General features: G+C 40.1%; 1 protein-coding gene across 1 annotated transcript in view; it reads left to right on the top strand.

Annotated features, from left to right (window-relative positions):
• Positions 1–5392: 5392 nt before the first annotated feature.
• The window catches only part of Rasef (RAS and EF-hand domain containing), a 65708-nt gene continuing 53616 nt past the window's right edge, over positions 5393–17484 (top strand). Inside the window, exons 1-2 of the mRNA XM_033757706.1 lie at positions 5393–5457; positions 8231–8296. Coding sequence (XP_033613597.1) covers positions 5393–5457; positions 8231–8296 — 131 coding nt within the window. The remainder of the gene's footprint in view (positions 5458–8230; positions 8297–17484) is intronic.

Raw genomic sequence — 17484 nt, 5'->3', positions numbered from 1 at the left:
CTGTTTGGGAAGTTTTCTGTCATTAATTCTGTCAACAGCTTTTTAAAGTCATTTGCATTTTCTCCTGCTACTTCATGGATTCCTATCAGTCTTAGGTTATTCTTCTTTGCATCATCTAGGAGTTGTTGGATCAATTTCTCATGATCCCTTACTGTTTTTAAGAGACCTCTCTTCACGGTCACTGACTGCAATCCTACCTTCACATTCTTTTATTCTGTTGTGAATGCTTTCAATAGAGTTTTTAATCTCCTGGATATCTGAATCTGTTTTATGGATTACATTTTCTTTCCTCTGTTGGGCATTCATTGTTTCCATTTCTTTTTTATGCTGGGCCTTCATGGCTTCTATCGTGGTCCTGAGCTCATCTATTTTTTTGTCAGTTTCTGTTCTAGAGTTTCTAATCATGATTTTCATTTTGGTTACCATCTCTGTGGTTATCTGGGAAATTATTTCTGTTTTGAATTTTTCTAGAGCCCGATGGATCTGTTTTGTTGCTATGAGTTCAAGGTGTCAGACTTTTGATCCTCATTTGCCCTACTGTATGCCTTTGGTGAACTGGAAGTCTGTCTTTATGTCTTGCTTAAGTGTTTTCTAATTTTTATTTTTGTTGTTGGGTTGTTCTTGCTTCAATTTCTGGGTTATTACTTAAATCTTCCTGATATAGTTGTGCTTTAGCTTTTGAGTCTCTAATGACTCTTAGACATTCTCATTTTCATAATATTAGAGAAAACAACTCATTAAATCAATCACAATCCTTTATCCCAGTTGATACAATCAGTAACACAATAGGATCAAGCACAACTTGCATATTGACCCCTTGTGGTAGTCAATAATCTATCACCTTTAAACCATGTGAATTAAATTAAAATCAAGAAGCAGCCCAAAATATGTTTGCAGTGAATAAACTTTTCAATATAGCATATTTACCATTTAGGATGGAAGCTTAGGCAGAGTTAGGTAGAGGGGAGTAGATAAGTGAAAGAATTGGAGAAGGTTTCCAGTGAAGCCTGAGGACACAGAATGACCGCACAATCTTTAGGAAACTGTTAAATTTAAAAGGGATAGACAGAATGCAAGTAGAAGGACAAGAATATATCCCCTTAACAGCAATAGGGGCTCACTTTCCCTTGAAACTATTGACCCTTGAGTGAGGTAGAATGACAGAAGAAAAGAACATAAAGAAAAAAGCAAAAATGATAAAAGAAGAAATCTGAGTTAGGGCAGGAGCAGGAACAGAAAGGGAGATGAGGGATAACATGGTGGAGCAAGAGATTGAGTTGTAGAAAGAGGGAAGAAAAAAGAATTTGCAGAGTGGAATGAGGAAAAGAAAGGAAAAAAAAAAGAATTTGAAGGGCCTCTTTCAGACTATGCCTCTGCTGTCATAATATACCACATGCACAGCCATGTGCAGAACCAAGTCCCCTGATCTCAGCTAGCCAATGGCAGACCCCACGGCTCAGACTGACCTCAGGCCGCAAAGCCCATATTGAGTCCCCCGACCTTCTTCAGGGTTGAATTCCACACTGTTCTACTACAGGTTTCCCTGAACTTTCTTTAAAGATGTTCAAAGTTTTGAGCTCAGAAAAATACCCTTTATGACCACCTATGCCTCCGCAGAGTGGATCCAAGGACTGACACAATCAGGAGGTCTGAGAGGGGGCAGTGTTTCAGGGGTACCCACCTGGCTGCCTTATTTGCTGGAGCTGGTGGCTGAGCAGGCAGGGGAGGGTGCGGCTACCCAGTCCCATGGATTGGGCCCAAGCAGGCTAGAGGGAGAGCAGATGTCAGGCAGCCTTCCCAAATCTCACCTTCCTTGTGCTGTATGTATTCTTTTCTTCAAAAAGAGCTCTTTTACTTTTTTCTTTCCTGTGTTTTTAAAATTTATTCATTCTTTTTTTTTGCTTAAACCTGTTTGTATCTGCCGTATGCCTGAGACTACTAGGCACTGAGTGCTTAAAGATAGTGTTCCGTCAGAAGTGAGTTTCCTGTGTACTTTGTCTATTTTGGAGGTGAGCATCAGTGAGTCTATCACCTGGGAAGAGTCAGGAAGGTTAGCCTGGGTCCACCAGTCACTGGTGGTCAGGAATTAAGCAAGTCAGCTGTGATCAGAGGGTATTTTCTTTACAACAGAGGAGTGATGGCTTTATGCCTGCCTCAGGAGGCCAAAGAATGCTGTGAGTTTTTATCTTTGGTGGCAGTGGTGGTAGAACAGCTTCATTTTTTTAAATCAAAAACAGTTATTGGTACATTTTAGATGTACATGGTGATAACATTCATCATAGGGAATTTGTACCTGTATATTATATATTTTGTTTCTTTTTTCCTCATTCCCCTCCCTGCCTTTCAACCCCTTTTCCCCTCCTTATTTATAAAAGCTTTGTTTCCATTTTTTTCCTGTCCCTTTTTTCCTTTCTCCATTCCCTGTCCATTGCTCCCCTTCTCATTTGAACATTTTCTTCCATTTCCCAACATCTGTTATACATTTTTGGATCCACAAATTCTGAGACAGATTTTACTCTGATCTATTTTTCTCTAACCATGTCCAGTATCAAAATAGTCTTCAAGTATCCCTTACAACAGGAAAAAGGAGCAAATTTAACTCTGATTCACACTTACAAGTGAAAAGTTTTGGGATGTGAAGCCTTAATTTAAACAGGGCCTTTGAGGTTACCCACCTCGAGCAAGCCCATTCTTCCTCATTTGTCTCTCGTATCTCCTAACACCACTGCACAAAATCCCAAGTGTGCAGTGTTAGCCAGGTAGGAGCAGCTTGGGTGCTCTAGTATTGTGTTCAGACATAGAACTTCATTGACTAGAAGCTGGATATTAATACAAAGGGAAGAAAGGAAGAAGATATCTCAGATAGTTTATCTTATTATTGCTCTCCTATTTTTTTAGTCTGTATTTTTTTTTCTTTCTGGGAAAATTTTAAATGTCATCTTCCAGTTCTTCTAATTTTTATAAATTTTCTGTTATAATATATTTTAATTTCCAAATCTCTCTGTATGTTGTCTAATACTAGCTGTATCTACATCTTTATCCATCACTGTGTGTATCATATCCTGATCTTGTGTCATAGATGCAAAACCTACTCTAATTGCTCTGGGAATATTAATTATCACTGTTTTAAGTTTTTTCTTTTTCTCTACTCATTGTGCTTGTTTTCTCAAGTTCCCTTTTTCCTGTTTGCTGAGGTCTCTGATTCATACTGTATGTTAAGTTTATTGACTAGAGTCTCACTGGATGGACAAGGTACTGACAGCTCGTGAGAGGATGGTCCCAGATGTTGAAGACCCCAGCAGATTGTCTTGGTCTCTGTTTGACTAGGTCCTTTCCTGAATGTATCAATCCTTAGTTCCGAGTATCAAAGAGGTCCTCACCTTTCTCTATCCTTTCATCTGTTTTTTCTTCTTTTCCTCTGCCCTCCCTCCCTCCCTCTGTTCTTCCTCCTCCTCCTCTTCCTCTTTCTCCTCCTCTTCTTCTTCCTCTTCTTCTTCCTCTTCCTCTTCTCCTTCCTCTTCTTCCTCTTCTTCCTCTTCTCCTCCTCCTCCTCCTCCTCCTCCTCACCCTCCTCCTCCTCCCTCCCCTTCACCTTCCCTCCCCCCTCTCAGAAATCCCAGCACTGGGAAGGCTGAGGCAGGATAATCACAACTTCAAGGCCAGCTTGGGGCATATAGGGAGCTCAAGGACAGACAGGACCATGTAGTATGAACAGTTAGTAGAGGTTTCAGATCACAGTGACTGGCTCCAAGGCAGGGTGGGATGGCATTGCAGAGGAGAAAGAGTTCATGGTGGGCAGAAGGTAGCAAAGCAAGCAAGAAAACCGGAACAGCTTCATTGAGAGAGACTGTTGACTCCAAGTTCCCCTCCACTTGTACCACTCATGAACTTTAACTCATAAAATGGTGCAAGACTCTCAAACCAGGAGGTCTTTATGGCCAGGCAGGTAACAGTGACCCAGTGACCTGGAGACTGACCAGTAAGAGCCTGTACTTCAGGAGCTGAGGATCAGCCACACCTCAGCTCCTCTACCTCTTAGCTCTGGACAGCTGCTGCCATGCAGGCTGTAGGTCCAATGTTGCCAAAACTGCTGTGTTTTATGTGGACATTTGGAATTTTGAGTATTCTGTGAAGTATGTAGGTAGGAAAGGTATTATTTCCAATTGTAACCTGTGACTCCAGGCTATGGAATTTAAGTGTCAGGCATGATCTTGTTTGGAAATCAATGTTAATCCAAGCTTCTGATTCAGTGGCACCCAAACCTGAATGGTACCTCCTGTTCTTGTAAGTTGTAGGACAGCATTTTCACCCAAAGACAATCTGTGTTTCTTTTCTTTTTTGCTCTTGGATGTTACTATACTTTGCAGAGTTATCTTGTTAAGGCACAACAGGTGTTGCTGAATAATATTTTCTGTTCCAGGTTATGATGCCTTAGTAGGTCTGTCTTTAGGGAGAAAGTTTGAACTTTGAGCTCTGAATGTATTGAGGTTATCTAGGACACCTTTTATCCTAATATTTTTCTTTCTTTTATTTGAATCTGTGTTATAGTTTAGATTTGGAATGCTCCCTCATCCCAAGGCCTCTGTGTTAAAAAGGCTGTGGTGCTGTTGGGAAGTGGTAAAACCTTTACAGTGTTGGGATCTGTCGATAGTAGTTAGGTCATTAGGGGGTATTTCTTTGAAGGGAATACAGGGACTCCATTGGCGTTTGGACTAGAGGCCATGTGTGTACATTTTGGCCGTGACTTTGTGGGAGACTAAGATTAAGGGCAGTGTATTAATTGAGCTGGTAGAAAAATTTTAAAGCAATCTTATATTTAGGCTATGGCATGGGTGCTGCTAGTTGTTTCTATCCAGACTTATGGTGAGAAACAGGAGCAGAAAGCAGAGCAAGATATTTCAAAACCTTAAATTTCCATCCAAAGGGAACTGCAGGTAAAGTTGGGGTCAAAGGGGGGTGTGGCCACTGAAGAGATCAGTATCATTAAAAAGAAACCAAATACCTGTACAAGGACAACAAGAAAGATATCTTGAGGGTATCTCAGGAATCAGTAAGACCCCACCCATCAAGGCTGAAATGGGCAAATGTGTCAGTCTTTCATTTGAAAAGATAGTCCTGGGCTCCTGCTCCCCAAGGCCCTACTGGGTTTGGATCCCCAGAATTCATTCATTGTGTTCAGCCATCCAGGCACTTAGAGGGCACTGTAGCCATCATCTGAAGTGGGCCTGGCTACTGCTGGCACTGGTAGCAGACTTTGGTATTGTCCATGTAATGCTGGTTTTACCAGCGTGTAGAATTTAATATTTGTGGGACCAGGAGGGCTCCCATCCAGATTTTAAAGGAGAACCTGGAAGATCGGGCAAGGAACCCTTGAGGGATGGTGCATTAAGCTATGGAAATGAAGCCAACAGTGCAGTCAAGGAAGTTGAAGATGCCAAGAATTTGGAACATCATGCTGTGAGTAGAGCCAGTCCAAGAGAGCTGCATTTGGTGAGGCCATTGAAATGGGCTCCCAAGACCTCTGGAACACATATATCATGAGTGTTTTAGCTGCCAGGTGCGGTGCTATAGGACTCAATGTTTGTCCTGTTGAGTTTAGGTCTTTTGGTCCAGTTCTTCTCTGTCTTCATATTCCTGCCTTTTCGTATAGGAATGTTTGCCCTATGCTGTTGTAATTTAGGATTATATAACTTGTTTTGATTTTTACAGAGCTTTACAGCTAAGCATTTGCCTCACAAGAGTTTGGACTTTTGAAATTTTGGGGAAGGGATTAAGTTTTAGTTCTACACAAGATAATTGTATTATGTGAGGAGGGCTTATTAACTTATTATTGTGTTCATTTAGAGAATAGGTATGGTTTAAGGAGATGTGTTTAAGTTCTCAGGTTTACAAGGAGTGGGATGTGATGATGAAGCTTGATCATCCTGATTGGCTTGGAATTTACCCAGGGGGATTGGTAGAGCACATTTCTGGGGGGTTATGGAGATGTGACTTTGTGTGCTATGTGGGGTCCCTGGCCCTTTCTTCTGTGACGCTGTTCTGTGTTCTGCTTCCTGGCTGCCTTGAAGGAAACAGCATTACTTTGCCACACCCTTCCCCTGCTGATGTTCCTCTCAGAGGCAGCAGACCATGGATTGGATTCCCTGAACTGTGAGCTAAATTAAATCGTGCATGTCAGGTATTTTGTTTCAGCAAATGGAAAGCTGGCTAACACACTCCATAATTCTTGATTTAATAAAACAGAGTTACTGTCTGCACTGGGCAGTGCCAAACCTCATTTAAGAAATCTGTGTTTTAAGATATTGATATGTCATATTTTTTTGACAAACATGCTATAAACTAAAATTAGTGTTTGTGATGCAAAATGCTTTTTGTTTCCCTCCTTGGATAAAGATCTGTGAGAACTCAGAGAAAGCAAGTGAGCAGCCTGTAAAGAGGAAAACTGGTACTGTTGGATGCTGCAACCAGTATGGTATCCCAGTCCTGCTGCATTCAGTTGTGCTCATTACCTTGCACACTATTGTTGTGACTTGGGGGCATAAATCTTATGGTGCTGGGAAAAGTAATTTCCATGTTAGTGTCATTCACTTGTTACCCTAGGAAATGAGCTAGCTCATGCTTAGGGACCTCTATTATGGCAGAATGCTCTTTTTTTTTTTTTTTTTTTTTTTTTTTTAATAGTTAAGACTGACTTGAAACTCACTATGTAGCCCAGGCTGGTCTTGAACTCACAGTGATCCTCCTGCCTCAGCCTCCCGAGTTCTGGGATTACAGGCATAAGCCACCATGCTCAAATAGAATGCTCTTAATCTTGGGGAGAAACTCATAGACTACAGCAAGGCACAAAGACAGAATATTTGGCTGATTCTGTAGGTACAGACTGGAGGTTTTATTTTGGTCAAGGATAATGCATCATTTCTTTCCTAAGAAGATACAGTCAACTAACTTTCTTTAGGTTAATAAGATTCTGTCAGTTCACCAGAGTCCATAAATCTATTAGACAGGTTGCTATCATCCTAATGACCACTGACTAATATTAAAATATGATGGTAAAGCTGAGTATTTGGGACCTTAGGAAGTAACCTGCTCTGTTGAATGATACTTGAAATTAAAAGTTCTTTAGCAAAAATGAAAGTCCTTATTCACCTCCTGTAGTCAGTGCTAGCACATACTCATGTGAAGCTGGTAGAATTGTTTATGTGGGATTAGCCTCAGTGCAATACAATAGTTTAACTCACTTGTGTTATCGAGAGAAGCAGAACCAATAAGGCACATACATGCACACACACACACACACACACATACACACACATACACACACACAATTTTATTCCCTGGACACTTCTCAAATACTTGAAAACACCACAATAATGTGCCAAGTTTCTGAGGCTGCTTTAAAGTTAAAATTTTTTTTTTCTATCTGTAAAAAGAAAGGAAAGGCTTGCTGTACATCTGTTTTTATCTCTGAGACATTCTCTTGGGAGAAGAGGACTTACTATTTCTTCTTGAGTTTACCCTGTCACCCTCAGCTCACCCTTATTCAGAGCTTATTTTTTAAGCAAAATATCTGTACTCCAGACTGAGCGCCTTATAGAGGAGACATCCTGGATTTAGGCAGTCCTGGCCAGCTGACAAGCCACATCAACATTTCACCTTGTGGGATTTTGCCAGGCAAACTAATTGCTGGCTGGCTTCCTTTCTTATCCTTTCCCCTCACCCTCCTTTCTATAAGTGCCCTGTGAAAGAAAGGCATTCTGCCAAGAAGTCCAAAGGCTGACATTTGCAAGTGGCGCTGCACTGAACTACATCCCCGCCTCAAAAGTTGACATTTTAATAGGGAACACTACGAATTCCCATAGAATGGGAATGTATTCTTATTCTGCTGTCCATAGTGACTTTGTCCCTGTGTTGGTAGTTGCTAAGGAGTTTGTGATTTGAGAGGCACAAAGTGGCCCGGAAGTGTTGCACCTGGTACAGGTCCTAAAACTCAGCCACAAAAGAACTGCTAGATTCCTGAAGCAGCTCTCAGCAGTTTTGCTGCACTGGTGTTAAATCAGATCTTTTCTCAGGCTTTGCCAGTCAAGGACCTCAGGCCGGCAAACCTAGAACCTCTTCTAGAAATACAGGCTCTGGGTTCCTCCACAGACCCACTGACGTGTGTGTGTACGTATTACTCTCTGCCCTAAGGAAATGAGAAGGTGAGTAACCTCAGCTGGCCACATTTGCTCAGGAGTTGCTTCAGTAAGCACGAGGACACATGCAGTGCGGAGCACAGAGTAATCATTTGTAAATTCAGGTGAGCTTTGCTTGTTAGTCTGGTTTCATGCTGGACTGTTGTGTAGTGATGTCCCTAGGATTTGTAGATCTTTTGAGTTCCAGTGTCCTTGCTGTTGGGCTGCTAGGTGAGGGTTCGTTATTGTCTGTATGTCCCTCCTTTCTGGGAATCCTGCAGATTTGGAAAGCAAATGATCAAATGTTTTGTAACTTCATTTTAAAATCCCTGTTTTTGAATGCAGGTTATTCCTATACCAAGCAGAAGTGTTTCTGAGCCTTTTTTTTTTTTTTTTCACTTTAAATCTTTTGGATTCTTCATGTTGCCAAATACCTGAATTTCAAATAGCAGGAGTGTGGCCATCATTCTGAAATTATTATTTAAAATTTTATCCCTTTACATTTTCGTACCGTAACCCTCCCTTTCCAATTTTCTTTATAGTATATTGACAGTTTCCTAAGTAAATGCTGTAGTCCTAAGTTATGTGTATTGAATTTATTCTATTTAGAAAGATAGGCACAAAACATGGAGTTATGGACTTGGCTTCTGCTGAGGTGAACCCATGGGAGTTTTTCATGCTGTGTCTTGGGCCATCAGTCTAATAGTCATGAAATTATTTTTAATCCTCTGTCTTGTGAGCCGGGTATGGGGGAGTGTATTTAAAGAACTCTACATGGGAGTAGACAATACTACTACCTTGTGTATTCTACTTGTCCACTCAAGCAACTTATTCTAATAACTTATGACAGCTCCTTCTTCGGTAGTTTGGTTTAAAGCAACCACTAAGCATTTATTTCCATTTCATTTAATAGTGTTTGTGCCAGTTTTACTGCCCAGATGAGATACTGTCCAAGCAGGTAAGGGAGGAAGGCAGCTCAGATGACAGGAAAAGGAACTGGAAACCAGGACAATTGTAAGGTTTGGGATACAAAAATATAAATCCAGATAAACGTAAATGCAGGTCTCATTGAATGCTTTTTCCTTATCTCATGGACCAGTGACTTAAAGTAATCACCCAATTAAGGATTGGCTGGTGCTTCTTTTCTTCACATTTCTGGTGGGTGGAGGTCAGATTCTTTTTGGTGATTGCGTTTGTAAATAGGGAGGCGATTTTGCTGGGTTAGTGAGCTGCAGTCCCAGGAGCTCAAATGTGGATCTGTTTTCAGGATGACGGATTCTTCTCTAATGTAAAAAGTCAGATTTCAATAAGAGTTTTGACTGCCTTCTTTCCAAAGCACCCCCCATTACCCTTCCGTTCTGCAGGAAAAAAGCAATTGAACTTGTTAGCAGTGTGCAGGGGTAGCATGGAGTGGACTGATAATGAGCAGTGTAGCCTCTCAGAAGCTGTAGCTTGTGGAAGCAGGCCCTCAGGAGGTTGTAACTATTAGAATGTTCAATTAGAGATGCCAGTAGCATTTTATTTCAAAGGCAGAATGTGTTAAGAAAATTTGTAAGAACAATTTATAAAACTAATTTTTCGTCCATTATTAAATCGTTGTGTAAAAGAGACTGGATAACTGATACTGACTTATCTTTATGTCTGATAATTAGGAAGCAGGGTAGGTAGATAAAAATCTGAGGTTCTTAAAATGAGAAGTAGTCTCAAAAGATTCAGTTGATGATTTCTTTTCAGATTGTAACTAAACAGACTGTACTGTGTTTATGTGTACAAATAGTGTTGAAATACTTCAAACGTGATTGTAGAAAATAATTTCTTGCTTAATTACGTGATGTTTTGTAACAAATTCGCATGATTTTTGAAAGAGACTTTTAGATAGGCCTGAAGGTTGGGATTAGTCTCTGATAAATATTCTTGCCAACATCATTGATATTCAGATATAAGAACTACTTAACTCTTAAAACAGTGGACTGGGCACCAAGTGGTTACAATTCTGTGATGCCAGTAATAGTGTAGAGTTAAATGCCAAATACTGAATAATCAGTGGTGGATGCCCAGCATATAACACATGCTGATTCAGAAAACATATATTCGTTTGAGAGAACAAATAGAATATGTGCCTATTTTCTTTTTTTTTCCCTTTTTTTATGTGTCTGTTTTAGAAGAGAAAGTAAACTTCTTTTTCATTGAGTTATTGGTACGTTTTAAATATACAATACAGTTACGTTCATTATTGGGAACTTGCTAATTGGTACTTTTTATCCTTTAGTATTCTGAAAATTGAAAGTTTTAAAACAACAAGAAGCTTTTTATTGAAGCTGGCGGTGGGCTCTTTTTATAGTACAGTATTTTAAGTGTCCTGATCTACATAAAATCATGAAATTTAATTTTGAAACTTACATGTATGTTATACTGTTTCTAAGCAAGCATACATATCATTTCATTAACCACATCTATGTTTGTTATTTCAGAAATATAAATAGGATTTAAACATTAGTTTAGCCATTCAGCTAAAGTTCAGATTTCAGTAATCCCAGTCCACAAAATCACAAATCTGAAATGGAAGGGAAACGAGGGACTTTTGCATGTCCTAAATACTGTTACAAATCCCAGCAAATTGCACACTTTCTAGGGTTGAAAATTTCAGCTTATTTTCAGCTTCCCTATTGTCAGTCATATGGCAAGTATGGGACATTTCTCTCATTTGAAACTGTATTATTGAGCTCTCTGTCACTATGGGAAAATGCCTGAGATAATCAGCTTTTAAGAAAGACTTACTTTTGGTTCACAGTTGCGGAGGTTTCTGTTGGTAGTTGTTTGGCTTGGTGCTTTGGACCTGTAGCAACACAGTACCTTGTGGCTAGAGTATGTGGCAGAGGATGCATGTTCTCCTGGTGGCTGGAAGCGGGCAGAGAGAATCCCAGTCTCCTCTATGAGCAGGTCTCCAGCAACCTGGCTGTTTCCCATGCGGCCTTCTAAAGGTTTCGCCCTCTCCCACTTAGTGCCAAGTTGAGGACCGAGCCTTCCACACATGGACCTTTCAATGATTACAAATCCTACCTGCATCAGAAATAATGTGAAAAGAGAAAAGGGAAAAATGGCTGGGGAAGGTGGCAGCGTGGTGAAGAATAGTGTAAAGGTATCCTTGTGTGCAATCTGGTGTTCTTTCTAGGATCTGCTCCTCTCTATTTTCGGAAAGAGGTTGGCCCTGCCAGCGTGACAGTCAGATTTTGCATTGTTGTTGCCTCTCTGACTGTAGGGGTGCTGGGTGCCCCCCAAGGGATGTGGAGGGTGATAGGCTAACTAGTAAGGAGAATGGCCACAGAAAACTCAGTCTGGCAAAGGATATGGGGAAAAGGGATTTCCCATGACAGGAGCACACAGAGTAGGCTCCCTGGAGGAGGTGACTTGGGATAGCCTTGATGAAACAGCATAAGTACCCTCATTTATGATTTTTTTAATGTTTTCCCATACCTAGATGATTCAAAATTGTAGGCCTTTTAAATTTCTTTTCTTTTTTTGTATCAGGAATTGAACTCAGTACCCTGCACTTGCTAAAAAACAGAGCTAAATCCCAGGCCCAGAAGCTGGTAGTTTTTGTAACTACCATTGTTGAATAATTTGTTTGAAGTTTGCCAACTGATTTTGACTAAAATAGGAGGGAAGCTTCGAAGACTAGTTTACAAAGAACACCATACTCTCATGATTTGCTGAGTAGTTCTTTAAAGGCACAAACATTTTCAAATGATAGTGGGCCACAGATAGAAAGTGACTCACAAATGTGTTTTGTTTAGGCACCATTATTTTAAATTTTGACAGTGAAAACTTTCCTTTCAATGTAGAGTACCAAATGTGTTTGAATGCACGTGTATGTGCCCACGAATTCCAGACATTCTCCTGCTTCACAGAATGTTTTGGTGCCGGGATCGAACTCAGGACCTTGTGCTTGCAAGGCAGGTGGCAGCACCACTGTGCTACATCCCTGGCCTTCAGAGAACTTTTTATTATGCCAGTAGTACAAATGGTAGGAATGATAATATATAAAGTGTGTATGATTAAATGAGGGTAGTTAGCATTGATATCTCCTTATATATTGAAAAAATGTTTATTAACATGTATATATTGGGACATTTCAGGGCATGTTTAAAGAATGTATGATCAAATTCGGGTCATTAATATTTCCATCTCTTTACCATTCCTTTGTGTTTGGAGCTTAGAGTTCTTGTACTCATAAAATTTGTAATAGGCTGTTGGGAGCTCTGGCTGCTCTACTGTACTATAGAGTACCAGGACTTACTGCCTCTCTCGGGCTGTGTTTGGGCATATGCTACCTCAGCCCCAACTGCCATCCTCACAACCGACTTTCTTGGCTAATGTGTTTCTGCAGTATTTACGATAGCTAGGACATATGTGTTAGTCACTTTGCTCTCTCATTGCTGAGACAAAATACCCCATACCCAAAGTGAGAGGGGACAGGGTTTATTTGGCTTATAGTTCATAAAAGTTTCAGTCCATAATCAAGTCAGGGATGACAAACAGGCGTGGCAGAACAGAAACAGCATGGCTTAGACAAGGCAGCAGTGGTAACAAGTGAAAATTACTGTTGTCCAGCTGCCTCTTTTATCTTATTCAGACTCCTTAGGGCAGGAAGCACTCACACCCTTAAGCCTAGTGCCCTTGAGCCTAGCCTTGCATCATGAATCTATTCCAGCCTCACACTCTAGCCTATGACCACGTGAGGATTTGGGGGACATCTAGACCCAAACCATAACAACATGAAATCAGCCCAGATGCCTATCAGCAGCTATCTGAGTAGGGAAAATGTGTGTAGACACCGCGGAATACTGTTCATCCGTACGAAACAGTGACAGTCTGCTATTTGGAAAATGAAGGGAACTGGGGAACATGCTGTCAAGTGTACTAAATCAAATAGAAAAACACAGTATGTTCACTAACTCTGTCTTGTACCTCTCTCTCTTTCTGGTGGTTCTGGGAATTGAACACAGGGACCTTTGCACTGAGCTCTGTCCTCAGTCCTTTCTTTTTTTTAAGACAGGGTTTCCCTAAGTCATAAAGTTGTGGATTTGAACTTGAGATCCTCCTACCTCAGCCTCACAGAGTCCTGTGTTTTTAGGCAGGTACCATTACACCTGCTTCAAACAGGTTTTCTAATTTGTAAAAATACATATTTTTTACAACAGAGCTTCACTATTTCATTTTTCATTGAATTTATAGTAGCATTTATAATAAGATTGGGTATTTGCCCTTAATAGACTGAACTACGACAAGCCTTACTTTGATTTTGCATGGTGGATAGAAATCAAATCTTTTTGGAATTTAATGCATCTGATTCATTTTGAAGCATCCCACTGTGCTGTTATTTAACTAGACTCACTTACCATTATGAAGTTTTTCTGTTCATGGAGACAACAAATAGCTACAGCTTTGCATTTGTACAAGAAAATTTGGAATTAAAAATGCACAGAATTAATTGAGGATGACAATCCCTAGATCTGTAGGAAAAGGGATGTTTCACAGATGGTGTGTAAATGAATTCTGCAGGTGCCTAAGTAAAACTACAAACTCTGAGCATGGTTTTCTGAAAGACTTAGATGACATTGTTTCTTCAGGAAGTTCACAACTCCAGTTTTACTCTGGTTAATGCTATCACAATGTACCATTGTGGAGGGCAAAAAATGTTGACCAGCTGTTCTTTGTAAATAAATTTCATTCTTTTTTATCATGGCTTGATTTATAAATTTTATTTTATGTTATGCACTCAATCCCTCTTCCCTCTCTATGTACAAAAGCTTTTCCCCCCACTTTTTCCTTCTCTTTTTACATTTTTTCATGTCCCTTCCTTTCTCCCTCCCGCCTCCCTTGCTCTTCTCATTGGAGCACTGTCTTCCCATTTCCCAACATCCATTATACGTATCAGCCCTTATTTCTACTTTCTGTTCCTCACACTAGAGAAACAATGTGGTATCTAAACATATGTGTCCAATTTATTTCACTTAAGGATGTGGTTTCCAGGTCCATTGTTTAGCTGTAAATGTCTGAAGCTCAACCTTTCTGGCAAAGTAGTGTTCCATTGTATTAGAAAAAACCCGCATCTTCTTTAACCATTTGTTGGCTGATGGGCATTTGGGCTGTTTCCAAGATTTAGCTGTTACAAACTGTAGTATGGCTTGATTTAAAGAAAAATGGGAAAGCTAGAACAGAGTTTCTGTATTGCCTATAATACCTACACTTCCATGTTATTAGCATAATGCTCTGACACAGTATATTTGTTATAATCAGTAAAATGATAAATATGTTATTAACTAAAGTCCATATTTTTTTCAGTTTTCTGCAGTTTTTCCCCAGTGTCCCTTTTTGTCCTTTCACGCTATCTGGCGCATGCCACATTACATTAGTTGTCCTGCTTCCTTGGTATCTTCTTGGCTATGACAGTGAACCAGTATATTAATTCTTTGAGAAAAAGAGATTTGACATTTATTTATTTATTTACTTATTTATTAATGGCTTTTAACTTTTTATTAGCAAATTTTTTTTTTGCAATGGCTTGAGACCACTGCTATCAAAAGGGTTCATTGCAGAATATAAGAGCATTACTGTCAAGTAAGACGCCATTTTATATATTTAAGTTCCAGAAGTGATGGTTAAATTGTTGTAGCCAGAACATTCTGGTCCATCTCCACCTCTCCGTGTCATAGCTGTCCAGTGTCTGTTTTCTGTACCCATTTCACATGACGGTGCCTGTGATGTCCTGTGTTCTCGCTGATTGGGCCGCAGACCCACCTGGCAGCAGACCCATCTTGCAGGCAGCAGCATAGCTGGTTGCCTTTCCACCTGGCTGCAGGGGCTGCTCCTCCAGTGTTCCTTTGCCACCATCTGAGTCTTGAAGAATTAATCTGTCACCAGCTTCTTCCATTTATATTACATTTGTCTGATGAGTGAGTGTTCTGTTTCCTGCTCCTGAAAGGAAGTCATAGTTAGGTTGAACCTGGAAGGCCTTGGGAAAGGCGAGAGGGGTCTATTGCTTATTTTCTGACTGCCACAAAATAATGAGAAATCTTTTCTCTGTATGGAGGTCTCACACACTGTGAGGTGAAGTGGAGATCTAAAAACTCATCCTGGCTCATTTGAATGCAACTATAATAATGTCACATTCAGGGTTAGTACACAGTTGAAGATCCATTAGTGTAACTGTTTATCAAAGAAAGGAAAATTCTGAGAAAGTACAAAAGCAATCAGGATACAGAACAACAAGCATAAATTGGAACTGTCTCAGGAAAACTTGGGAAAGTGATGGTACCATCTAAAAGGAAATTTTACTTACAAACTGAGATTGTACTCTTTATTTTTTTCCCAGCCCCCAACTTTTTTTGCCTAAATACAAATTGAAATGAAAAATAACTATAATACATGTAAATGTACTTATGACTGAAATTAACTATAACTGCATTTAATTTGAATGAAACTAGGTTGATATAAGAGAAATACTAAAGCGTATATTCATGACAAATAAGTACTCCAGTATTATTTATACATATTCACATGTATAGCATACTACTAGTGTGATATCTGCAGAATAAGCTTCTCTGTATGAAAAAAACTGAGTTAGACTTACAGGCAGGATAGGAACAGAAGCCCAGTTTCCTAGACATAGAAGGATAAGTTCTGCATTGCATCCTCCCTAATCCTGTGTGCAAGGACTTACATTAATAGTCAACAAAAGGAGTAAAAGGAGTCAACAAAGCAAGGGCCATTCGGCCCTCTGACTGGGTAAATAAAGTTTTATTGGAGTTTAGTCAAGTGTATCAGACATATATTTTCTAGGGCTGTTTTCTCTCTGAGGTGATCAAGCTGAATAGCGGCAGCAGAGATCACCTGGTCTGACAGAAAAGATCTACTCACCTCTGAACTATAGCCTTGGCAGACATGACCTAATTCCCATTTTTCGGTTCCCAAAGAACTGTTGCCCATAAGACATTTCTATACATGGACCTTCCATGCCACAAGGTTTTCATCCTCCAAACACAGCAAAGGCAAGAGACAACCATTTATTTATTTTTAACTCAATTTGGTAATGGATCAAGAGTACTAAGACATAGCAGCAATGGCTAATACTGATTACTGTAGCATGGCATATGATGTTTCCAGTGTGTGTTAGCAGAGGTTTGTCCATTCAGTAGCCCTAAGAGTGGGTTTTATCATGACTCCCACTGTATGGTGGACATAATTGAAGCAGAGGGTAAGAGTCGTCTCTGGATCATAAAGCTAGGATATAGTGTAGCAAGCATTTGAATCTGGCCAAGCCATTGCACATCTTCTGTTTGCAGTTCATTCACAACCCCAGAAGCCCTAGCTCTTTCTTGTTGTGCCTTCTCTAACCTGTAGTACAGTGTCTCTTGCTGTTTCTCTTTTCTTGCCTCCATTGGCAAACTTCCCATAACTAAACGTCATTGATTTTTAAGTAGAAAGCAATTTGCAACAGGAATTGTTTCTAGCCTTTGAATGAATTGAGTTGACTCTCATCTTAAAGGAGATCTCTTTTAAAACTTTTGGGGAATGTTACCAAGTAAGTACCTAGGTAAGTAAGATATTTTTCAGGGCAACAAATCTGAAAAGAATTTCACCTGAAGGAGATGTACTTGGGCAGAGTGCCCTGAGTGAGACCTCAGTGGTTCAATACTTGGACGAGATCCTCTTCTGATCCAACACCCACGGAACTGAACCAAGAAAGCCCAGACCACTGGAGTGGCTTGTCTTCCTGTGTGCTGGCTGGACCACGTTGAGGAATGTGTTGTGTGTCTTCTCTAGAGTGAGAGCCAAGCAGCCATTCTGTTTCTGAAAGTTGAGTTAATGACAAGAGGGACCTCTTGTGAGGACACAGGTTGCACATGATTCTAGTCAGGCTGGGCTTGAAGCTTCAACTCATGGGCTTATGAGGACATCTGTTTGGAAAGCAAGACTGGACCTTCAGAAAGACGACTGATGTTGCCTTGCTCTAGCAAATCTGGATTTGGCCATTGAAATTTATTTTCCAGTTAAAGGGTTTCTTCTTTTTTTAAAATTTGGCTCTGGGAAATGAACTCCCAACCTTGTACTTGCCAGGTAGTTGCAGTGCCTCTGAGCTACATCCTCGGCCCAATAAAGGTTTCTTCTTGAAGTATGTGTACTGTATAATAAATGTACATTTTAAATGAGAAGGTTTTGCTTTTATGAAGAAAAAAGTATAAGCTTTTACACTGACTAAATGACATGTGGCTTATTCAGGGATTCTAAAAACATCATTGTTGTCCTAAAA

Source organism: Fukomys damarensis, unplaced genomic scaffold (assembly GCF_012274545.1).
Source record: "Fukomys damarensis isolate Sample0158 unplaced genomic scaffold, DMR_v1.0_HiC HiC_scaffold_31, whole genome shotgun sequence".
NCBI lineage: Eukaryota > Metazoa > Chordata > Mammalia > Rodentia > Bathyergidae > Fukomys > Fukomys damarensis.
This window is presented reverse-complemented; position numbering and strand designations above follow the sequence as displayed.